Below are 26,049 nucleotides of genomic sequence, written 5' to 3'. Positions count from 1 at the left end.
AAGTGAGTCCCATAATGACAGTTGTGACTGCTGGTAAGCAAACCAGAAACAGACCTAATGATCTCAGGCAGTTAAATTATTCAAGCAGCAGATGCTGTAGTGAAGAGTAAAGTCATGCAGGAGACAACTTTCTAGTCCATTCCGGCTCAGTCTTCAGTTTGGGGACACAGCTGCTGAAAACACACCAGCCAAACTCTCCTGAAGATGTTAGCTGAAAGTTTTAAGCTGCTTTGCCCCGGGGCACTGCAAAAGTAGGGGCTGCTAAAACCGCATTACAATAAAATAGCCAATTAATCAAGTGCATCGTTAAAGCTGATATAAAACAAATGGCAGGGAATCCTGTGTTCCCATCACATTTTGTTGTCTAGCAAGCCATCCTATTGTTTTTCTCATTACCGCACTCTCGTTTGTCCTGAGGCGTTCCTGAGGCGTTAGGAACCTGTCATTAACGGGATGAGAAAATGGAAATGTCGTCTTTTTATTCGGCCGGTTTGATTGTGCTTCTGAAGATTAAGTTCTGTGAGACTCTTGTTTGTTCTCAGAACGTCACGGATGCAGTTTAAATCAGGAGTAAGTACTTCAAGGTTGCAGCTTATGTTGCTTATGTTCCCACACTTCTTGTAGTGTTAAATAGGGCAGATAATAATTTGTGTTGCCTCCTAACCTTGATAAAAACACTCCTGTCATAAATAGACAATGATGTAAGGAACAGCTCGAGCAGTTTGTTGCACTGGAGGCACTTTAGCTGCTGCCATGTAGTAAACAATGGGTTTTTTTAAGCTCATTTTTTGTAATGGTGACTAAAGAGCCTTTGACAACTGCATCAAGGTTAAAAAGGCAATTAGAGCACTGAATAATAACAATAGAAATACAAAAACTTAACAAAAAAAAATTATAATAATTAGGTCTATAAATAATTCAATCCAAGCAAGTGAGTCAACTGTTTTTTTCTTTGTCCATCCACATAGAAAGATAAATCTTCTGAAGCTTCAGCGGTTCTTTCCGATTTGAAAACTGTACGATAGGGAACATTTGTAAATGTTTAATAATTCTCTCACATGTTCTTAACCAGAGGTAATGTACAAGTACTGAAGTTAAATATTTCAGTAGTCTTTCCTCTGCTGGCCGGCACTGAGAGCAAGACCTCCTGTAATTATTGGAGGAGGAAGCACAGACGATGTGTCAGCACGGGTGCAGGGGTCGGAGGCCTCTAACATTCAGCTGTCAGGTTTCATAGAGATCTTCCAGGAGAAAGTTCTATTTTGTCGCCCTGAAATCCTTCAACCCCCCACAGATAGCTCATGTTGTGATCTCAGAGATTTGGGGTGACAGCCAAAACTTCACCCTCGATCAAACCTCCTCAGGGACTTTAGCTAACACATTTACAATGTCTCACACTTACAGTCACAGCCTTGACTGGGCAAATGCTTAAGGGAACACATACAAAGTGTTGCACAAGCTGCTGTTTTTGTCTCTTTTGTTTTGTTTTTTCTTTATTTTTTTCTTTAAATATTCCAAAAAATGTAGGATTAGTTTGAACTGATTTTTATGGGGAGAACAGCTCAGAAAGTGGGTACAGGAAATGAAAGTGAAGGGAACAAATGATGAAACAAAAGTGAGCTGCTTTATTTACTTAAATCTGTTAAATAAAATATAGACAACAGAGGAAAAAAATAATACACAAAATATGTACCAGCTACAAATCTTATTTCTGGCAAGCATCTAAGAGCTTCTAACCGAGTAACAAGTAAGAGTCTATACTCAAGCTAGGGGCTCTGTGAGGCTGGACTAATGACCATATATATAAGGATGGATGAGACGTCGCCACCTCCTCTTGTTGTACAAAAGTGAAGCCAAAATACCCATCGAGGTGGGCACTGTACTTTCTGACACAAACAGCTGACATACGGCATAAAACACTTGAAGGAGAACAATGTCCTCTGGTCCCCACCGTGAAAAGCACTTTGTTGTTTCTATAATATTGTATTTACTTTAGTTTGTTGTCTCTTCTACAAACGTCTGACACAAACAGCTGATCCCACACGATACACTGCAGTCGTAGTAACATGTATGTGTTGCGGTCCACACAAAGTAGTGCCAAATAAAGAGGCTTTCTTAGTGAAAAGTGAAACGCGGTGAAATTTAAATATAGCGAACAATTGATACCACGATTGATTTTTAGGTGAGACGTCCTTGTAAGTGGATAAATGACGTGTGAAATTGACCCTATCTGCAGCGGCATATAGCCTAGCTTCCGTGCCGGCACTCCAGCCAGTTTCTAAACACCGGGGCCGTGCTGACCGGTATCCACTGTATGTAGTACACTTACTATTCATATGTATCTCATACAACTCCCCTTCAAACAAACCAAACTATCCCTTTAAAATGGAACAGGCGGGCTTTGTGACCTATACTGCAGCCAGTCAGCAGGGGGTGTTTGAGGTGTTTTGGCTTCACTTTTGGGGCGCTGTCATGTCATCCATCTTTATATATTCTATTAGCTGAACTTAGACTGTTAAATGCTAACACAGGTATGCTGGCATAATAACAATGACATGCGTAAATCCTGATGCTAAAAATTGCAAATCAACACAAAAAACCCAAAGTTGAAGGGAATATTGTACTTTTGCATGCTGCATGGTTATAACTGTGCAAATTATTATTTTTTTCACTGTGGAATTTCATCCTCTGGAACATTAATGCATGTTTACAATGTTATGACAATACATCCAAGAGCTGTTGGAATATTTCAGTTTAGACAGACCAACCATCAGACAGGCCAACATCCCTCGACACACGCTGCCAGCACGACTAAGAATGAATGCTCTTACAATATTTAAAGCTTTGACTGTGTCCCCGGATTGCCAGAGTTCAGCCTGTAAGCAGCAAGCTTTTGTCAAAAAAATACAAATAAATAAAGATAACCCAATGTGGCTCCAGAACACTACAGGACACAGTGCCATTGAAGGAGAGAAAACAATAGCTTGGGGCAACAGATTTCCACTATGTTGATGATATCTTTATTTATAAGGCCAAGTGGTCCAGACATAAATTAACAGACTTACATGTCATAAATTAACAGGCTTACATGTAAATGAGATTGAGAATCACCAGAGCATTGAGGCGCTCTGGTGGTCTAACTGCCATAATTAAATAATGATAAACTCATCAACCTTATCAGTTAAATAAAGATCATAACCTACATGTCTTAATGGTCTTCCTGTCCAATATTCAGAGAAAAAAATGTGTTTTAATTCTGATTAGGTAACTATTTTGTTTCCCACAAATTACTCAGGAGCGTGACTGACAGACCAAGCCCCAAAGCGGGTTTGTATGTATCAATCAAACCAATTTTCAATGATGCCTGGGATCTGTGAAAGGTTGCCTCCATGATTACACAAATTAAATTCCAGCAGGAAAAAAAAATGTATCAGCTCTGTCAGTCAAACAGCCAGTCATCAGTGCCATTCAGCTGTCTGGTTAGAAGTAAGCCTCTTTAAGCTGGCGAGGCTTGTAATGATCTCCCTGCAGTATCATCACTCGTGCTGACATTTAAAGACAATTAAATACCTCAGAGATGCAATATGTCTGCACATTAACTGTAAACCAATACGATATATGGATTAACCTCTGATGGGGAACATTATCATGTGCTATCAAGCTCTATAGCCCTGCTAGCATGGGATTATGATACCAAAACCTCAGAGTTGGTTAACATAATTCATTGCTGTTAATAAGAATCTGGATAAAAAATGTTTTAACAATAGCCACATATCTTTTTAAGAGTTTGATTATTTTCCATTTCCTCACCATGTCAACTCGTACAAAGGCAACCAAGAGAAAGGAGGTGAGGTGAGAGCTGTTAAGAGAAGAGGAGGTGCGAGTGGGAAAGATGAATGTCACCAGGCCCTGCAGTTCATCATCTCATATCATGAGAGGGTGGCAGTCAGGGAAAAAAGCGATCCTGTTCTCCCCCTACACTCCTCTGTCAAGGTCAAGTTGTACTGGAAAAAACAAGGTAAGGATGAGAGAAATGAAAGAGCAGCGCCAGCGGCAAAGACAAGCAGGTCAAACCCAACATACATTCAGCCCCTCAGCTAAATGTTAGCCAGGAAAGTGGAAACAGTCATATGTGTGAGTATACCAAAGGCTATAACCTTAGCACGGACGGTGGGTGAGGTTGGAGACAGAGCAGGGTCTCATAAATTTAAAGGACATTTCTTTTGTGAAAGAACCTACTGTCAATGAGTTCATGGATACATGGTGGAAAATTCAAGTGAGGGAAAGACCCAGTCTCACTGTGTGTATCAAAATATATACAAAGAGTGACAATATTGTCTAGAAATGATGGTCAAACTTGAGAATACCAGAGTTTCCACAGTCTGTGGCTTTTGCCTTCTGTTGACCTAAGGCTGAACTATTTCTATTAATAAAACTACTGGCCTGATTTGAATCTACATAGTAATAAAGAGGTTGTGCTTTACATTTTAAGTTTATTATCACAAACTTATGTTTCTATTTGAAAAAATTGAAATACAATACTGCAGTGCCAAAAATAAGTCAACTGTCAAACTTTTTTTTTTCTAAACCAATCTTAAGCCTGTGGGTTCTGATTCAGATTTTTTGTCCACCTATGGGCAGCAGAAACAAGTTGATACTGACATATAACCTTTTCAGTTGACATGGCAATGATAAGCAACATAGCGATAAGGATATGCAACATTTTCATTCATTTGGAGTCATGTTTCTGCCCCCTTTTGAGTACAAGAAAAGTAGATGTTTTTAGCTCAATTTTCAGCTGTTTTTGAAAATAGTTCAACATTTGTAACACCACCACGCATCAATATCTCTTCTCCCTCACCGACCAATCAAAATCAAGAAGGGTCGGGACTTCAGATATGAACTTCATCAACAACAAACGGTTGTCTCATGCACCCAGACTAAAATTTCCTTGAACAAAATCAATTATTAAGCATACAGAGCAATTTGAAACAGACGTAACGGTCATCACCAAGGGGAGCAGAAGTGCCGCCAGACATCTTCCGTAACCTAGTAATGGTGAGCGCCGGTAAGAAGCTCTTTGAAATTGAGGTTGTGGGCGCTGCCAAAGCAGAAAACACCATTAGTGGACACAGGCCTTCAAGATGTTTTTTTCTCTTTAAAACAGTTGCCTGCTCTATATACACAAATGTATAGAGTTGACACTCAACAATCACCTGGATTATATTTATGTAAAAATGTCTGTCTGAATAGCAAGTCACACTTTCCAACCTTAATATTTTACACAGCAAAATTATACAAATTGGTGTGCCTTCTTCAACCAAATCATAAAATCAACATTCAGAGAGCATATTAAGCATCCATAGCTGAGTTAGTAAATTTGCAGATAATTTGAAAACTTTCCTCTTTCAAACTCGGTTTTCAATGTAAAAAAGGTTTAGGGGTATACTATTTCAAATGAAACCATTCCTGACCCAAAGTACCAGAATACGCTTTAACTCATCACCATGTTACTGCAATAAAGCAGACATGTTGAATAATTTGCATGGGTTTGGGGAAACATATCCTCTGAACCCAACCGCTGTCTCTTGACATGGCAGGTGGGCCGGCCAGCGCCAATTTACAGCAAGAACACGAGCAGGAAAGCACGGAAACAGACACAGTTGAATGAAAAAGGCAAATATAAAAGTCTTGTAAAAGCAGAAGTTAGCCCACTTATGACCCAGTTCTAATTCTGGCTGCAGCACCTGCACTCACATGGGATCAATGATGTAGAAAAAAGCATGAGTGACATAAGTATAGGGAGCTTGAAGTCTTAAAATACGAGCACTGCTGAAGCTTGAGAATACATGACGTTAACTGTCATCTAAAGTAATATCCACAGACATGAAAAAAGTTTTAATTAATTCTTTAAATTAAGGAGGCATAACTGAGACATCATTTGAGATGAGAAAATAAGTGTGAAAACACACATGACAACTTTGAGATACTCAGTGTTAAAACCTCTGGATAAACAGATTCAGCCTGTCAGGATGGAACTATAGAGAGGAAAATAACACCTTTTACCCCACTCAGAGAGAGAAAATTACACACTTTGCACAGCACAGCAGACACTCGACTACAGAATCCACCCACACGTTCTTCTCAGAAATCAGCAAAGTCACGATAAGAATGCAACACTTGCACAGGGTTTGGTAGGATAACAGTGTGGTGTCCAGACTCCAAGTGCTCTGTCCAGGCCAAGCATTGTTGGACTCTTCCAAGGTGGGGATGGGTGCGTTCTGAACTCTCTGTTCTGTGTCCAGATGTTTCTTGTTGTCTGGCTAAAGTGCAAGGGAAAGGAGGGAAGGAGATTACACAACTCTGTCTCTAACTCATTCTCTAACCCACAAAGTGCTTATGCTAAGAGGGGAAGTGGGAAGCTGTGAATGTCCTCAGAAAAGGGAAAGGGAAGAGTTGGATAAACAGACACAGAGAGATAAATCAACCTGTCGCTGCTTATTGCATTTTTTGGTCACCAAACATGCAGGTTTCATTAAAGATTCTATTTTACCTTGATGCGCTTATTAATCAACACCTCTGTAAAACAATAATAAAGGGATTTATTGGAAGAATGATTTATTAGACTGAATTAGTTTTTGCTGGTGGTACCTCATAAACTGGCATCTGATTAGGGGGAATACTGTGGCCAAAATCTGCAATTAATAAATTGTAAAAAAAAAAAACCCACACCATATTTCATCACTTTTGATTGTTTTCTTCTTCTATTTGGAACATTAAATCTTAAACAAGATAAAGCTAAAACAGAAGAAAAATAACAGGCTGTAATGTGCAGGATGAGCAACTTGCATGGGAGCAATCCCGGATATGATCATTTTCCATAATCACAACCAGGGAATTAAGATGAGAAGATTGATACCTCTCTCGTGTCTTGTAAAAAGTAAAAAATGAAGCTAAAGTTACCAGGTGATTAGCTTAGGGGCCAATAAAACTAACTTGGCTCAGTCAAAAGCTTAAACATAGCTGCACAGGAACAACATTTAATATTGTTGTATGGTTTTATTTTGTACACAAACAGTAATGTAAAAAATTAAGTTTCCCCAACATAACACTAAAATTATTGTCTCAGGCTAACTAAAAGAGTTGTACAAGCAGAAAATACTCCGCAAGTGAGCGAAAGGACAACGGACCATCAATAGCCCCTTTTACACTGCCAGTTTAAGGTGGGATTATTACGCCCCTGTTACGTTCTGTCTTCTATGTAAATCGCACGGAGGCTGAATGGTGGTACGACATTGTTCTGCCTCTGAGCCGGCATCGAGGTAGTAACAGAGGCGAAATGGCATCTGTGTAAACAGCGGAGCCGGCAGGGCAGAACAGCGCCATGTGTGTGTATGTGGAGCACACGCTTTTTGTTTACACCTCACGCGCGTTTTGCTTCCACAACGCTGGAACGTTTTGTAAAAACACACACTGGGCTGGCTTAACGCCGATGTTGCTTGGTCCAATGTAAAAAGGCAAGGGCTCTATGATGGCGGAGCTTCGTTACAGCGCTGAGGCGGAACCGATGTGTAAAAAGGGCCAGTGATACAGAAAAAAAAAAAAAACACTTAGCCACTGTTGTGGGTCACAGAGGTTGTTATAAATATATAAATCAAAATGCAATTTAATTCAGGGATTGTCCAGGTTCGATTTAACTTCCTTCCTCTTTTACAGTTTTTTCCCGAAGCAGCCAATGGTCATGCTTTGATTTGATTTCCTGAGGTAAAAATCTGATAATCAAGAAAATAATAATTTCACTCATCAAAGTTTGCTTGGTTATCACTTGCGGGAAATTCAAGGAGAAAAAGGAAATAAATGTGTATCAATAAATTAATCAATAAATGAAAAAATCTACTTGATATATTTAGGTGTATTTTAGGGATGACTTCCAAAGGTGAGAAGAAAACCAATGTACAAAACAGATGTATAACTCATCTATCACTAACAACCAGAGGAAAGCACATTTTTCTTCAAATAAAACAAAACAACAAAAACCATTAAGCCTATTGTCTCCAAAAAGGAATGACGAGTCATTGCATAAAGAAAGTATAAACAGACTTCTGCTTTCTACTTTTGCCTGTACAGGTCTGTTGACAGGTTTACTGACCCACAGACCGCCATGGCCTCCCTGAATCCTTCTTGTTGTCATGGTGTTGTGTATTTAAGACAAATCTGTGCCTGCTAATGGAGGGTCAGTTGCAAAGAACCAGATGAGCAGTGTACGTCATTGTGAGGGACATGCTCAATTTCACAGGAGAAAGCCACTCAAAGCGTCCTCTCAATCAGATTCCCTGGGACTCCTCCTTCCGAGTGGTTTTCTCTCTTTTCTTTTCCCCAGGAGCTTCCGCTATTAATTCTAAATTGTTTAGCTTTCCTGTCTTCACGCTCCGTTTGCTTTCATTATGCTAACACAGAACTGGCGGCAGGTTTAATGTTTTTCTTCACCTTTTTAGATGGGAAATGGGATTGAGGAAGCTCACCTGCCTTCCTCTAGCCGGCACTTATGAGAAATTGGTTTTTAGAAAAATCATCAATCACGGACGGACAGGACAGCTTGTCTGCGTTATAGAAAACCATAGAGATAGTCAATTTTGTCTGAAAAAAGCTTTCTGTTTCTCGCCCACTGAATCATGTGTCTAACGTGGTCAGGGTGCTGACAAAGGCTATGGACATAAATTGAAAAGGCTATGATCAACAAGAGATCCACTGATAATCTCATACATAATCCAGCAGTGTGACAATAATACAAATACAAATGTACCAATGAAACTGCCACCAGTGACACCCTTGGGACTGTAACTGACACAGACTTTTAGGGTGTTTCGGCTGAGTGCCACACCAAACCTCCACACCAAAATACAAGAGTTTCATGTTTTACTTGTGCAAAGCACATTTATCACAGTATTTAGTTAGTAGTATTTTGTTAGTGTTCAAGTCATGTAACCGTCATGTTTTGGAGCTGTCATTCAACCGGGTGAAGGATTTCAGATAGCTAGTGGCTCACAGAGTCCCAGCAGAAGAGCATTCATAAATATCAAAATTTTAACATGACACTGCTTTATTCTGTTATTTTACCAGTATTAATTTCAGGGTTCAGGGTTAATTTGGCTTTAAAAAAACCCCTCAAACGTTGAACACCGAAGGACAACTACAAACAAGCTAGCGGCAGCTCAGCTAGCAGCATCACCTGACATCATGTTTCTGCCAGTGAAGAGCATTGGAGAAACAGAAGATTTTTTTTTTATGTGAAACTGCTTAAACTGTTTTTTAAAAGGTTTTAATCCATGGGTCTGTTTATTTAGGAGAAGAGGAGGCTGCTTCGGATAATTCAGCTCCCGGTAAAAACCTTGTCAATGATGAATTCTGATGAGTCATTTTGAGACTCAGTTGGTAAAGTTTAAAAACCCCTGCATTGCTCTGTGAACATAAACACAGCATACAAAAAATTGCAATGCTGCACTTAGAGACAGTTACACAATGCAGGACTGACACCCCAACTCCATGATCAAAGATAACAGGCCCTCACACAGTGCAGTCTATGACTGTAGACTAAATATAAACACAACTACACATATACAGTTCAGAGGAATTTGTTCAGTGTTGCAACACCCTTCATAGCTGTAATGTAATATGTCCATTCTCAGATGTGTCTATTGTCTGATTTCTGTCTCCTGTGGGCTTCTTCAGTTTCTCTCTCCAAAGCTTTTGTGTTTAAACTTTCCTGTCCAGCAGAGAGGATTTTAAATGGCTATGAAAATTCAGCGAGATAACTTCCAAAGCAGATAAAAGCCTGAAGTAGGTTTTCGTGGCCTTTGTTAACAGTGACAATTACAGAGTCATTAGTATGCCAGATGGCAGCTTATTTCAGATGCATTAATGGAAAAAAAAACTGTGATGTAGAATTTTAAGGACTTTGAGAGCTGGTTTGAAACCTGCAGAATACAAATGACTGACTGCTAAAGACTGACAAGGTGCTTTTGTTTGCTCTGTGTTAGGATGGTCCAGTGGTTAAAGAGGCCGACCTTCAACTGAAAAACGTCAGTCTCTGCTGACAAGACTCTGCACTGCTGAAGCGTCCTTGGGCGAAATATTAGAGCTGCTGGTGTCTTACATTGCATCACATTATTATGAGATTATTTCTCTAAGCTTACGATTAGTCATCTGATTAATGTCATGTGTGGGAAACTGAATTAAATCCAACAGCAGAATTGAAAACACACATTCCCTACTGTACTTGTCTATGTATTCCTCATTTAGTTAATTGTAGCTAAATACTGGAATTATCTTACTTTTCTTCCTTACTTTTGCAAAAAATACAATGTAGAAACAATCAGATATATTATAATTGAAATAATGTAATGGATCTAAAGATAATACTGAAAAAAGTACAGATACAGTAACATTACACCAAGACTATAATAGGGAGGAGTATAAATTACAAATCACAAAGCAGCACAGCCTGAGCTAAAGGTGGAGCAGGAGGAAATGATCTCTTCCGCCCTCTCTAACCCGCAACACACTGTTCCACTTTGTTTGCATGATTAACAAGAGACTGTGCCGTGGAGAAGATCAATAAGTACTGGCCTTTTATGGGACTGAGTCTAACGCTGTAACCCTACCTTTGTGCCCTTCCTATTCCACAGCCAATTATGTGATGTGATCAATAAATGTCAGTAATGGGATATGTTCGCTGTGTGTGGCGATTCTGTGGCAAAGGCCTAAAAAATCCATGGCTGGTGCGACTTATAAACACTCCTCCTATATTTAGCTGGGACACGGCAGTGATTCACAGGGACGCATATTATCTGTGTTATTTGGCAAAGAGATTGAGAAAATGTAAAGCTGTTTATCTTCCCCTCAGAAACAGGCTGCTGATGTATTAGTGTGTGTGTCGGGGGGATTTTAGGGGGGTGGGGGTACTGCCGTTCCTCTCCCCGGAGCACAATCCAGATCCTAATCTGTTCTCTTCCACAGGAAACAGCCACAATCAGTCAACCACCACAACAATTTGAATTAGACTCCCGGCAACAGCTTGGTTCAGACAACAACTCATAATGTAACAGGCCGAGTGTCATTACTCACAGGCGTGGATGAAGACATATGCCAGTCAAGGCCTGGAAAGGAAAACTGACCACTGATTAACGAGTAAACAGTGAAAATCAATTAAAAAAAAACATCTTCTGCGGTCTGGTTTGAGAAGAACTGCAGGGGAGAGATTCAGCCATCTGGCTCGCCACTACAGAGATGGAACCGCGGCCTCCTCTTTTTTTTTTTTCATTTCTCTGTGGAGTGATGGCGTCCAGCAGAGCAGAGCTGGCTCTGAGAAGATCCAGGGCGCCATTCCACTGCACGCCCATGCTAATCACCCCCAACAACCAACATGCAGATGGAGCCTCTTTAGAAATCAGACGGCGTCCATAAGGCTCCATGATCTCTTTGTCCATCTCTAGTGGAATGGTAAAACTGGCAGCATGTTGTCATGGTATACCAGTTTCCTCAAAGCGTCATGTGTCCCCAGAGGTTAGTTAGGTAAGATAATTATGAGAGGATAGAATGGATTCAAGTCTCCACTGGATGGTTTTTACATAAGCAAAAATTTGAGATGATTCTATAGTTTAGAAACACTCTCCTTTCTTGACATTGAAATGCGCTTAACTACATTTGCTATAAGCTGCCTTTACATGACATCACTCTATTCTCCCACACAGTCTGAAAGATTAGGTCAACCCGGAGTTCCCCGCATGAACAACGTGCTCGCATTTCAGCCTGACAGCATTCCCTGGGGAATGCAGGGAAGAGAAAGAAAACGAGGCAGATGAATGTTCTGCAGGCTTTTAGGTGGAGGAGTGTTTTTTAAATACACATGAAAAGCTGCATGGGTCCTGGACAGGCTGAGTCATGTTCCAGCCACTGTCAAATAACAATGAAAAAGAGCTTTAGATTATACATAACACAATGATGCATTGCAATGTGTAATAAAAACTCTCATCATCCAGCTGAAACACTTTGCTTTATTTGCTTTAGCTAAAATTTTTATGTAATAGGCTTCTGATGGAACTGCTGCCAAAGCTAGTTTGCCTTTTTGACGTTAAATAATTCAAAAGTCATCTCTTGCCAGTAACAGGAGTGAAATGTTCTTTCCATCTTGCCTGGTCCAAAATAAATTTCTTCTGTTCCCATGCTGTTTGGGTAAATTTTGCCAAACCTGTTTCAATTCAACCTCTAAACGATTTCCAAGGCTGATACTGATGTTACTGATTGATAGTATCAGCTTTATTCATATAAATTGCATATTATTGATAAAATAATAGAAGTGTTCTTGGGGAAGACACTGAACCCTAAACTGCTCTTGAAGGCGTAGCCTTTGGTGTATGAATGTGCATAGATCTGATGGGAGATCGGCATCGCAGCCTTTGTCTCGAGTGTGGAAGGGTGAATGTGACGTGTAGTGTAAAAGCATTTTAAGTGGTAAAGGGAAGACAAGAAAAGCACTATATAAGTGAAGTCCGTTTATCATTCCATTTAGTATTTACACAAAAAAAATATTCTTTCATTTACAGTAACTAACCATTTAGCTAGCGAGCTACACTCACCAGTGAGCAAGCTAATTAGCTGATCAGTATCTCCCAGCAGGAATCGTTCTTTTTGCAAGGTGTGTGGTTCACAGCTTCCAAAACACAGGCAGAAAAAAGAAGGTAAGAGATTTTTTAGTTTAAAGGAATTGAATTTGATACACACTATAGAATGGGCTTCAAAAACAGAGAGCAAACTAGACGGCTTCAAAATGTTCTTATCAACCTCTGCCATTATCTTCCATGTGCTGATAAAAAAGATTGGCCACTATTTGAAATAACTTGGTGAGAAAGCCAAAAATCATTCAGAAAAAATCTTGAAATTCAAACTTGTGGAAAATGGACTTTCTCAAGTCTTGGTGGATCATAGTACATCATAGCTCCGTTTAAAGGAATATTATACAAACGTCTGAACTAAAGCATCCCTATAACAAATACACTCTGATGATTTTACAACTTTTGCATCAAAATGTTCAACACTTGATTCTTCTGCAGCAGCCTTTCCAGTTGAATTGTCACATCACAGTTAACATGACCCACATTCAAATACAGGGCCCATGCAGCTGAGTGCTCACTGCTTGCATTTGGATTTAGACCATTTGGACTGTTATGGTTTGTGTGGAAAGAGTTAAGCTGTGAACCAATCAAGGGCAGAGCTTTAAAACTGGATTCAAGAAACCAAAAGGAGCCAGTTAAACTATATGAACTGCAATACTTTGCATGTATTCATTATCATAGGCTGATTATTGAAACATTCATGTAATTAAGTGATTTATAATGAATACTTGAATCTACATTATTTCTTTTAATGTCAATAAGGTTATAAAGGTTCTTCTCTGAGGGGAATTACAGTGTTTGCATTGCATCTATAATCTACCTCATCTAACAGTTTGTGGTTTGTTTGACATGCAGAATGTGCACATGTGCCAGGAATTTGCTGTATGCAAAAAGTAAGAATTAAAAAGGCTTGTTTGAATTCCAAATTCACTTCCTGTTTCTCCATCCCACTGCACAAGCAGCAGGCCTGCCATGTTGCAGTAGTGCATGTGTGACCATTCATTTGGACTTAATGAACATCGACCACAACCGCTATGTGATTCATTCAACTGATACATAATACAAGTACTGAACTGTTTTCTGATTTACATGTGTGTAATGCATTCTTCCCCTCGCACAACACTTCAAGCCGCATGCTTTTTTTAGACGTGTATGTATTTCATAGGAGCCTATACAGACAATGAGGTGTTAACCACTAATGAATGTGAAAAAAAGCTGAAAACGTGCTCACTGCATGCTTTAGAGGAAAACCTCTTCATCTGAAATCTCACTGCTCTTTTATCGTCATGCTAAATATGGAATCAATAATAATACAGCATGCATTGTTCAGCAGTGGAAATAAGAAGTCATGCTTTTTGCAGTTATTGGAATTACAAACACAAACGCAGGTATGTTTTCACTTGTGTATCTAGTTTAGACGTCCTAATTCTCCAAATTGATGATTCAATTTGACTTTCAATTCAAAATGTTTTCAAGCAATGGCAGCTTTGCCAGTGAATACGTCACACAAAAGGTTTAACTATTAATATGATAATATTCCAAATTTAAAACAAATCATTTGTATTCAGTTCATGTCTCAGGGACATTGTTGATTATAAACATTACTGTACTACTACACAGATTCAGTACCATCAATAACCTGCCTAATCTTAATCCTGTTCGGGGTTCCCAGCAAAGCCCTGGACAGGCTCCAGTACGTCCAAAACTCAGCTGCCAGGGTTCTCACCGGCACAAAGCCCTTGAAGCACATCACCCCCACCCTCAACCACCTCTACTGGCTCCCTGTCAAGACCCGCATCACCTATAAAATCCTCCTCTCACCTACAAGTCAATCCATTCCCTCGCCCCCCAGTACCTAAAGAACCTCCTCCATCTCGACACCCCATCCCAGAGTCTGCGGTCCCCAGATGTAGGCCTGCTCTCCATCCCTCACTCTCACCTCTGAACTGTTGGGAACCAAGCCATCAGTGTTGCTGCCCCCACGCTCTGGAACTCTCTGCCTGCAGAGATCCGCAAGGCTGCCTTCCTGGACAAAAACGCCCTCAAAACACTACTGTTCGACATGGCCTATGGACTATAATTCACCACCTTCCCCTTGTTTTGTTCTGTGCAGTTGTAGTCTTGAGGTTGAGACTTCTACTTGATTAGATATTAAAAACAAACAGTGCTTAAGTAAAATAATTAAGCTACAAACTGCATTGAAGTGTAAAGTCCGACATAATATCAATTTACTCTAAACAACGTGCTTTTGTTCAAGGGACATTTCATTTTATCTTTGTTCCAACAACACAATCCAATAACCAGGAACCAGGAAGTAAGATAAGTGAACTTTAGTCTCTGGTCCATTAAACATCAAACAAAAAACACAGAGGTTCCAACTATTCAAATATCCACTTTTGCACAATATGTCCACAAGGACATACCAATACAACGCCAGACAAATGTAAGTGCAAAGGTATTTCACATGCCTTTTAAAAGATCATAGGCTTCCTACACCTTGTAAAATTAACAAATAAAATACTTAGGTTACGGTAAAACGGACATTCAGCGCTCCGAGCGAGCTGTGCTGTGACGGTTATATTTAAAACATAAACATGCCTTTTAAAAAGATCATCATAACTATACCTGTCTGTTAAACTGGGGGTGAGAATCTCTCTCTATCCAGCAGGGCTGGGATTAGAATTATCCGCCATCATTACCACAAGCCACACGGTTGTTGTATTTGCTTGTTGTAACTAGAAGTTAAAGTTAAAGTAAATTATGAACATATACAGTATATTAAAAGTGTCTTAAAAAGAGGGCCCAAAATGGTCACGCCTGGTTATCAGCACTAGCCTATTGAGGTATTAACTGGAGATTTAGAAGATGAGAGAATGAGTTTTGCTTGTCACACTTAAGAATATGGGTATAAATACGGAGGAAAAGAATTCATACATGCACTCAACTTCTTCAAATAAGTGACAGTATTACACGTTTTTCTTTTAGAATGCTCACATCCGTTCACCAAATCTTTCCATATGCTGAGTTTACAGAAGTGTAAACAAACTTTTCAGCACTCAAAACCAACAGAGCTGTAAACCCGACTGACAGCTGATCCAGCCGTGCTGTCATGATCAGAAACAGAAGACACTTCACATGAAGGCTCAGAGGAGGGGACGTCCCATTTCCCCCCAAAAAAAACGTTTCCTGGATTTCTCTCATCTTGCATCTTTCCCTGCTTCTCTCATTGCATCTTCAGGTGGATGGAACAAGACATAAGGAAAAGATGCAAGAAGGGGGAAACGCGGATGCTGTTCAGGGAATTGGCATATACCCACAGATAGGCTTTCTTTGAGATAAGTTCTTATTCCCCTTACAGGAAAATGTAATAACTTAAAGAGAAGCAGCTGGGCGGAAGCGTCCTAAACCTTCACTGTTGTCTTTTAAGTCTGTCTTACTTCTGTTTCTAAGGGAATATGTATTTTTAGACAAAGAGGATACCTACATTGTCCTTCAACTTGACAAAGTTCAAGCTCCTTCCTGCTGCAAGGCATCCGCCTGAATGAAGTGACCTTGAACAGGACACTGAATTCCTCCAAGCTCTGGGAATACTTCTCAGTAATCAGCTATGCAACCTTACCTCAGTATGAAAAGTGGTAAGAACCCATAGTACAGATCAATAAACTGCTCTGTCCTCTCATATATCCCCTGGGAATAAAAGGATATTATTTATTTTTACCAAATGGTCCCTTTTTTCGTAGCTATGTTCATCATTCCAACCTATTAGGATAGAATTTTCTTCCTAGTTTCCTTTGTTCTGATGGAATTTGGTTTCAAATCTACCTTCTTTTCTTTTCCTAATGAGTTTAGTAAATATAATGTTGCATAACGAGTGAGAATGAAAATAAGAATAATACGATAATAATAGTAATAAGATAATAACGTAAGAATTTGACTAAATTCATGTACAAGGTATATTATAACTTGTCTTCGATTTGGGATGGATAATTAGTTAAACAGCTAAATGCCCCTGAGCAGTAAATTAGTCATCGTTGATGACATTGCTTTATAACAGACAGGTTGAGACGAAGGCTACTTCCATTGCTTTAAGAAACGACACTCGTTTATAGGCCAGCTGAGGATGTGTCACCCAAACATCTAAAAAGTTACAGTTAAAAAGATTGTTGTGACCTTAGGAGTAGGATTAGCTCACACAGAAGGTTAGAAAACTCTGGCCTAGACCAATTCCCTCCTTGTCAATCCCATTAGCTCCCAGCGGTACCGTCCCAGCTGTGCAGCCCAGGACGTGTCCCTAACGAGCTCCATTAGGGGTATTACCTGCATCCGGCGGGTGCTGGGGTCACAGGGTCAACAGTAGACCAAACACTGAGATTAAATTACTCCTGAGGGAGACAGGGGTGGGTGGTTGTCTACAGTAGTCACTACCCCCCTCTCTACACTGGTCCCAAACAGAGATTTCAGAATAGTGGGTGGGCGTTTACCATGTCCTTTTCACTCTGTCGGATCGTATTTCCAAACCTGCAGAGCTCTTAAGACGAGGCTTTCAGGTGTGGCTCTGGAGTCAGTGGACATCCAGGCTAAGCCCTCAAATCTTTGGATGAGTCTGGGGTCACACTTTGATCGATAAACAGCAATATTAAGAAGTGCATGCAGAAATCTAAATACTCATTATCATTACTTCAAAGATACACTTATTGCCTCCTTTAACATGTGATTAAGCAAATTATAAGATTACTAAAATAAGTCGACTGTACTTATATAGCGCTTTTCTAGTCTTGCAACGACTCCAAGCTGCTTTTACCCTACATGTCACATTCACCCATTCAATGCCAATCTCCACTCAGATCTATGCCCATTCGTACCCAATGGCTATGCCACCAGGAGCAATTTGGGGTTCAGTGCCTTGCCCAAGGACACTTTGACATGTGACTGTAGCAGTCAGGTTCCGATTGAGAGACGACCAACTCTACCACTGAGCCACAGCCGCCCCATAAACATCACATTTCAAGCATACGTAGAGCACTGTCTTCAGCAAACTAGCTGTGGTAAATTCCCACTATAGTCTGCCTGCTCAGCATTATGAAGTAGACGGAGAGATTAGTAATTAGCATGAAGAGTTAGCAAGCTACAGATCCAGATATCAAAATAGTTGGAGGCCAAACCAGAACTAAAAGCAGAGTGAATACTGGACTTTAATTCGTCCCGTAGCACGAACCACATATTGAAAGAAACGCTAAAATGTTTTTCAAATGCTTACTTTCAATTAATTCTTTGACCATGAAAAAGGCACATTTTTAACTACTCTTAGGTAAACTGATGCAACACAATTAAGAGTGGATTTCAAAAGGTTTTGTATAGCCAAATTTTCTTTCCCTAACATTGACGAAAAAAAGCAAACAGAAGTTTTTCATGCATGTTCACCTCAGCATGAACCATATTTGCCATTCAAAATGGCGAATTTTACCGGAACACGTTTACTGCTATAGCTACTGCCCGAACAGGATTTAAAAAAAAAAAAAATTACATTCAAATCAGCTCCTGCTATTTTTCAGCAGCAGCCAATATTTCTGCTGGGACCTGGACAAAGAGGAAGAACCTCAATTACTGTGAGTGGAAGCGGCAGACTCTGTGTGAGATCTGGAGCCCTGTGGAGCACTGAGAAGATCCAGAAGAGCTCAGGGCTCAGCCAACAGCGATTCAGTCTGAGCACAGGTACTGTAACATCTCTCACGCTCTCACAGACATACACAGTACAAGCAACTCGCATACACACAGAAACAAACACAGCAGTACACACACATACATTTCCACCTGAGTCATCCCAAAGGCATTCACAGCTACCTCACTAACAGGAAAAAAAGAGTGTGAAAGGCCAAGTGAAAAAAAAAAACACACAGTAGAACACACAAAAGGCTTCAGAGAGCACAGCTCAGTCTTGTCTTTCAGACGCAGCCTGAGGCGCTGGATTCTTGATATGTACACATTGAGCTCCGGAGCATCTCCATCTGCTCATTAAGAATCCATTTATGACCTTGAGGTAGAGAGGAGGGTCTTGCCATTCTTTAAAAATACAATCAGGGATTTATTTTTAACACCCAAGTGAAGATCATCCCCTTCTTTGCAAGAGGTATTCTGCCTCAACTCCTGCTCACAATACAGCAGATTAATATGAACTCACTTTTTGCATCAGAAAAAATCTTTCTACAATTAGAAAAGCTACAATATGTTACAGGTCAATGGAGACACCTGCTTTTTCTCACAGGCATGCCTCTTGACTTGTAGTCGGCCTTAGCCGTTAGGGCGTATGCGATTATTTGAACAAAACTTCAGATCAAATGTTTTACTTGCTTAGTTTAAACATTTAGTTTTAACAATGGCGTGCATGTTTGAACGGTTTCTGAAATACTAGCTTTATGTAGATAAAAAAAAAGGAAAATGCATTTTCATTTAGCCTTATTAGTGTATAACTGGCCTGAATTTCACCCCAACATCTCATCTGCTACTATCTGTTTCCCTGATATTACAACTGAAACACCCACCCAAAGATAATTCAGGTGTCAGTCACATTTGGCTTTCTGTTTTACGTGCATTTGTCACGGTTCAGTGCTTTATAATTTACTTCATAAATTGTAACTTCCTTACTGTGAACGGACATTTCCCTTTTTATCCACCCGAATGCACATTTTCAGCCGTTGTGTATTCAGTCAGACTCTGCTCATTCTGCTGTGGCCTTCCTCATTTTTATGCCATTATTATCATGGACACATTCACACCTGCAAGTCAGAAACTCCAGTAAGTCCGCTTTCAGCTTTGCTAGCTGGTGTGAATCTCTAATTTATAAATGACTTGAATGTTCTGTTGTTTGTCACAACCGAAGTCAATTCATAAATTGATAAATTTACGAAACAGATATAAAGAAGATATAAAATATTAAAGAGGAACCCTTAAAACATATACAATATTAAAGAGGAACCCTGCTTAAAGATATGGTTCATAAAAACTATTAAAGAGGAACCCTGCTTTAAGATATGGTTGGTGGGTTCACAGGCTGTTAATGTGCAATTTTATGGACACTTACATCCAAAATATGCCTTACAGTAACAATACAGCATGACCTCAGTTTTGCTCCAATAACTTCCCTTGGCGCTCAAACAGAATGCACTAAAACACAATGAAAATGCACTGGAGCACATCTTGGGACCAATGCCAACATTCATAGCATCGTTGTGCTTATGGGCTGTTAAAAGCTGCAACTTAACTGAAGAAAGAGAATTAACAGGTCACTGGAAAATGGAGAAGCACATCTCTTTTGACTGAAAAAAAGAAGCATTCTGATTCAGGTCACACAGCTTTAAAACCTGGGTTAACGCCTTCTCCCTGTGTGAAACACATTTGAGGGTACTATGACCATTTAAAAGCAAGACAAAACTCAATTTTGGGAACTATCAATCACCGTGCAAGTGGAGTAATCGGGAGTTAAAGAGAAAATTCTATCCCGAGCAAATAATGTAATCGCTCGGCCTCACCTCCTCTTCATTTGGCTAAGCCGCCGCCTCTGTGTGTTCTGAGTGTTAAAGCACACGCGCGCTGACCTTTTCCTTATCATAAATCACATACTACTGTGCTGCTGCCAGGATTTTGTTTAACCCAATTTGTCAACGAGGACACCACTTCCACCCTCACTGCAGATCCACACAGTGGGACTGGGAGCGTGGGATTAGTGGGCGGATCAAAGCATGCCATCCAGAGCTCTCTCTCTTGCCCTGTAATCATGGAAGTCGGTGGCTTCTGGAGCTGATAAGTCGGGGCTACTGGTGGTTACTAGGCAAAAAGAGAGAGGCCAGAGCTGCAACTGGCATTAATCTGTGTGTCATATTCTAGTTTTTTCTATGAAAATAGAGAGAAATGAAAGCCAAATCCAAAGATATTGGATTAACCTTCCTCTACAACACAATATAAAAGAGAAAGATGCAGGAAATCTTCGCATTTAAGAAACAGGAAGCAGATGATATTTGGCATTTTCTTAGTAACGACAACCACCTTGTTTTTTTGCGAACAAGCTGAAAATTAACAGGCATACAATAAGGGGCTACCATCGCTGAACCCTTTAATAAAAACAGCGATCCTGGTCTTTTTTGAAAGGTTCACTCCAAATTAGGCTTCTATGTTTTAACAATTACAGAGGCACAAACATGGTATCGTTTTACTTTTGCTTTCAAATGATGAAAATATGATCTGTCAGGGTTGCGTTTGTATTTAACTGGATGTCATGCAGAACAATGTTACAGACCCTGCTCTCAATGTCTATGCTGCTGCTCACTCAGGGTTAATCTGTCATCAGAGCTGTTATTGGTTGATTTTCTGTTCATCCACTGACTTCTGCATTCATAACAATTGGAAACATTCAGCAATAGTGATGAATATCTACAAGAAAGAGCCTTCCTACCACACAGACTAAAAGCCAGACAGAAGCAACACACACACGCACGCACGCACATTCACACATTATTGTGACAGAAACAGGTCACGGAAGGTGTGCCAACAACATCAGACAAATGTGCTGTCAGAGGGCAATTGCTCTGGTGTGATAGCTGTTTCGGCCTCTGCGGGCACGGCAGCAAGAACCACCGGACGCATTCAGCATGCAGGCAACTGTGATCTATTCACTGTGCCAATCACCATACAGCAATAAAGGCTCAGCTGTACTTAAGAGCAGACTTCAGTGAGAACAAAAGTCAATAGAAGTGTTTGCCACAGAGCGCTTTTACTGTGCCGCTGTGGTCATGTAAGCTTCCTGTGGCATCCAACACTTCCTGATAGCGGCTTTTGGAAACATGAATTTTTCTCCCTTTAAAATCAGCATTGTATTTGTTTTCAAATGTCATTGGTCAGGCACTAACTTAAACTTCTACCAGCATGGGGCACTGGTTGAGTCAGTAGAGCAGGCGCCCCACATACAGAGGCTACAGTCCTCAATGCAGCGGCCTCAGATACAACTACCACCCTCGACCTTTTCCTGCATATCATTCCCCGCTCTCTTCCCCCCATATTTCCTGTCTCTCTTCAGCTGTCCTATCTAAAAAAAACTTCCACCAGCGTACAGGTTGTGATTATCAAGAAGCCTGACAGCTAAACTTTCCGGAAGCAACAAAAATGACAACTTTCAAGGATTATTCATTCCTTAAATTGAAGTGCCACACCCGCCTTCTTCTCCAAAAAGGTCAACAAAAGCGAGGGAAAACAGCTTCAGATGACTCAACCGAGGATCTGTAAGTGTCTTACTTTCTCTATTTTTTTTTTAAGCAGATGATTATCTTTGATCCCTTCCACTCAGAACAAGACTGCGTGGATAATACTCAATTAACACCCTTTAATCCAGAGCAAATGTGTTGACGCTGTAGCCGTCATGGCAAGGTAACAACAAATTCCTTTCACAGACCCATATTCCTCCTGCAAAGGTTGCACTGCAAAATGTCAAGAAGTGCATAAAGAATTAATGCATTGGATATGATACTTGGAGAATGTAACAACAAGCCAACACATAGCTCCAGAGACATGATCAGCTCAAGGCCTGGCAGTAGGAAACCACCACTTAAATGCAGGGTTTGCACCTTCATCTGTGTAAACCTGCTGGACCTTGCACACACCTACCGTATGCAATGTGAACATCTGTTAAACTGCTGTGTTATCACAGATACACTGATAGTGGTTCTGTGCTGGGCTAAGGCCAAGAAGTGGGCTTGTTGTGGCAGGAAGGTTTGTAGTTAAACTGGGGAAGTCCAGGAATGAGATGCTATTCAGCTTTCCAAACAAGCAAAACAATACATGAAACACAAGTGGTCGCCTTGGCAATACTCAAGGTGTGAATGAGAAGCAGTGCAATGCATTCGAATGTGTTCAAAGTTACAAGACACAGCCTGAAGGTGTAAATCAAACATCCCATCATCTGCTGGTTTGAAGTTTTCAACGAAGCCGACTCACCTGTGACATCTGGGGTCTGAAATTGATCTCCTTCAGGTCCACTGATCCCGGAGAGAGGTTGTGCAACATCTGGCACAAAAGCACCCCGTCTCGCAGGGCCTGTGCCAAGTCGAAGACGGCCGCCGAGGGCCACACGACCCGGTGGTTCGGGGGCAAGACCTTGCAGTCTATCAACCACCGCCCGCATTGTCTCCACTCCTCCATATCGGCTCCGGAGACTCTCCTCGCAAAGTAACCGAGTCCTCGAATAGGCTCACACCGAACTGAGAGCTTACGTTCACGGCGCACAAGCAGGCACAACGCTCAGTTCCCTACCTGCGCCGGATGTCTTAATCATTCACTATCAGCCGAGTAACGAGGCAATTTCACTTCTGTTTTTCACTGGCAGTAGGTCACCGCACTATATCCCCATCCCGGGCGCATGCCAGCTCTGCTGTCTCCACAACATGAAAATGATGAAGGTTTGAAAGACACTAAAATCACAACACGGTTTCAATAAATCCAGCTCAGCAGACGGCGGCGATGTAACCAGAAAACAGAGGCGTGCTACGGGAATTTTCTCCTCTTCATTCTTAAAAAGTTTACTTTGCATATCCAATCCAAAAGGCGTGAATGAAAGGTTACAATAGTTGTTAATTTTACAGCTGGATGCAGCGGTTTGTCATGTGTCGACTTCACTACTGTCTCACATTTCAGCCGACTACACAATGTGGAAAAAACAGCGTTTCAAGTCAGTTTAGTTGATGAACCAAAGCCCGGAGTCACCTACCGCATTTGCATTCAACGTTTCCTCACAAGTTAAACGTCAAAAACAAGAACTTCCCATTATTTCCACAGCAAAAAATAGATAAAACACAGAGCAGACTTTCTCCAGCGCACAGGATTCCCCTCTTTCCACAACAACACAGTCTAAACAACGCGCTCTGGCAGCGGAAACATGTCCAGGGGGAACGAAATCAGTGTTTACAGTTATCCGGTTAATGTTACTTTGTTTGGCGCCTTTACGCACGCCCAAAATATCCTTACGCGTGTGTACAGCTTTGCTTTTCAGTGATTTCTGCCTCCCTTCCGCTCATGTCCTCTCTCTCGCGTCTCCCTCTCCTCGTTTCCCTTTCGGACGGAGATGTTTAGCGGTCTTAACTCACAACCCGAGCCACACAGATCTGGGGAGAAAGCGTCCAGGCTTCTCGCTGGATTTTGACCCAGTAGGTTAAAGTAGCTCGCACGTGCTGATTATCTCGAGTAAAGGTGAGAGTTGAACAGCGTCTTCACACTTTGTTTAAGTGGCTCCATACTCCAAGAATGTGAGTTTCAGGGAATATTTTTGAAGTGGGAGTTGTGGATGCGCCCTCCGACGGATGAAGCGCACACTGCACAAGCAACTAAAACAAGGGAATTAAAGGGACAATTCACAATAAATTAAAACAAAAACACAAATAAATTAATATCCTTCCTTAGCTTCAGTATGATCTGTTATGGGGCGGGGTTGCCTATAAGGCTCAGACATAGCCTACTGCTGTATAACAACTCAACTAAATTGTATGTTTTGCGGTCAAACTTTGACCGTTTGATAGTTGTTGTGTCATCAGGTCAGGGCACATCTTTCTGGTAGGCCTATAAATAAGTTGAATAAATTCACATGATTAAGCTTAACAAAACAACATGTTGATTTCCATTAAAGGGGCAATCCACCAGCATTAAGGGTGATGTCAAAATCAGTTCATCTATCATAACAAGTACAACACAGCCTCATTTTATAGCAAGACAGCACTACAAACTGGGGTCATAGAGTTTCAAAGACATGGACATCTACTGGGGAGTTTATAACTAAAGGACACTGCCAAATTGCATTATGGGCATTGTATGATCCCATACAATTGAAGCATTGCAGTGAACGAGAGCGACAACAAGCTTTTGTGTAAAGGACATTTCCTTGTATCTTCGTTCCAACAACACAATTTAATAACCAGGAACCAAGATAACTGAATTTGTTAAATTATGCAGTGAACTTTAGCCTCATTTCCAGTCTATTAAAGCTTTTTGGAAAGTTTACTCATGACAGTCTGTTGTGGGAATCCAACTGGAGCCTCAACATCCACAATGCTGCCACGAGAGCTGCCTTAGAGAGCACTTTATTTAGAATGAATTTAGTTTACATCCTTATCCTCTGAATTCTCTTTATTATTAATCCTATCTTATTTTTGAAGCTTGATTTAATTCTAGAAAATAAAAGTAAATATGCATAGTCTTCTGCTGATTCTTTTTTTTTTTTAACCACAAATATCACACACTCTCTCAGAATACAGTTATTGCCATGCCTGAATGGTTAACAAATATTCTTCTGTTATACCTCTTTCCCAATTAAATGAGCGCGTTGACGCAGGTTTTTCAGACCTGGGAAGACCCGCTTATAAATGCCGATGTGGCAGTATACTTCTAATCGACTATAAGTCCAAATGTAAATACATTAAATTATTGGTGGGGTAACATGCAGAGAAATGGCACAGCATCATAAAAACAAACATCACAAACCCTTTCATTTAACATGGATGTGAATTCTCTCCATGTTGTGCCAGTGAAAAAATGCGATTAGCTTGTCATGACTTGTCCCTTGTTTTTGGTGATGCCATGAAGTCGGAGCCAACACTCTGGAAGTGGAATGTCCGTGTTTGTATTTTCACCAATAGGCTTTTCTCTCTGAAGACACTTGAACACGTCACAGTATGAAAAGCACAGGTGTAAATAATACAATGAATGCTAGCTGGATCAATTTAAGTGTTTGGCTTTAGTATTGAGCATGCTGGCTCATTGTCAAACTGTCATGGCTTACAGGGACACTTGAATAGAACAGGGCCACCATTAATGGTAATAGTAACACTTTGCTTTCACTGCAATAATAAGTGGAAATGTCTGATGTGAAAAAGGCCAATCACTCTTTGTTGCCTGATGAAGGCTATTTTAAGTTTTACAAAGGCTGTTTTAAATCAGCCACAGACACTTACAAACCAATCATAGGTGTTAACCGAGCTGTAAAGTGATATAATATGTATCAAAGCCGCTATTATCTTTATTTTTATAAGAACCATTGATGAAATGACTGTGTAACTTGGGCTGTACATAGTGACATAGAATTATCACCAACGCTGCAGCCCCCTTCTGCTTTACATTGTTTCAGTGGTTGGTTTCACTTCCAGCTACTTAAATGATTTGGTTGACTCTTACAGCTCTATTCAGCATCATTTTCAGACAGAGCAGGCAACTATCGGTAAAAAAAAAAAAAAGCTCTGATAAATCATCTGTATGTTACTGATTCAGCACCAACCGTCAAACAAAGTTAGCAATTACCTGGTGAGCATAGTGGTGGGGCATTTAGCTGCTGAAGAGCCACATATTTCCC

The 26,049-nt window shown here is 40.5% G+C and overlaps 1 protein-coding gene across 2 annotated transcripts in view; it reads right to left on the bottom strand.

Annotated features, from left to right (window-relative positions):
* Nucleotides 1-22,856, bottom strand: part of vav2 (vav 2 guanine nucleotide exchange factor) — a 233,913-nt gene extending 211,057 nt beyond the window's left edge. For both annotated transcript variants that reach the window (XM_069677147.1, XM_069677146.1), the window contains exon 1: nt 22,653-22,856. In XM_069677147.1, coding sequence (XP_069533248.1) covers nt 22,653-22,856 — 204 coding nt within the window. The remainder of the gene's footprint in view (nt 1-22,652) is intronic.
* Nucleotides 22,857-26,049: the final 3,193 nt, after the last annotated feature.

Source organism: Semicossyphus pulcher, unplaced genomic scaffold, assembly GCF_022749685.1.
Source record: "Semicossyphus pulcher isolate SPU_LCO1_2020_fin unplaced genomic scaffold, fSemPul1.0.p SCAF_28, whole genome shotgun sequence".
Taxonomy (NCBI): Eukaryota; Metazoa; Chordata; class Actinopteri; order Labriformes; family Labridae; genus Semicossyphus; species Semicossyphus pulcher.
Note: the sequence above shows the minus strand (reverse complement) of the source record. Positions and strands in the feature narration are given on the sequence as shown.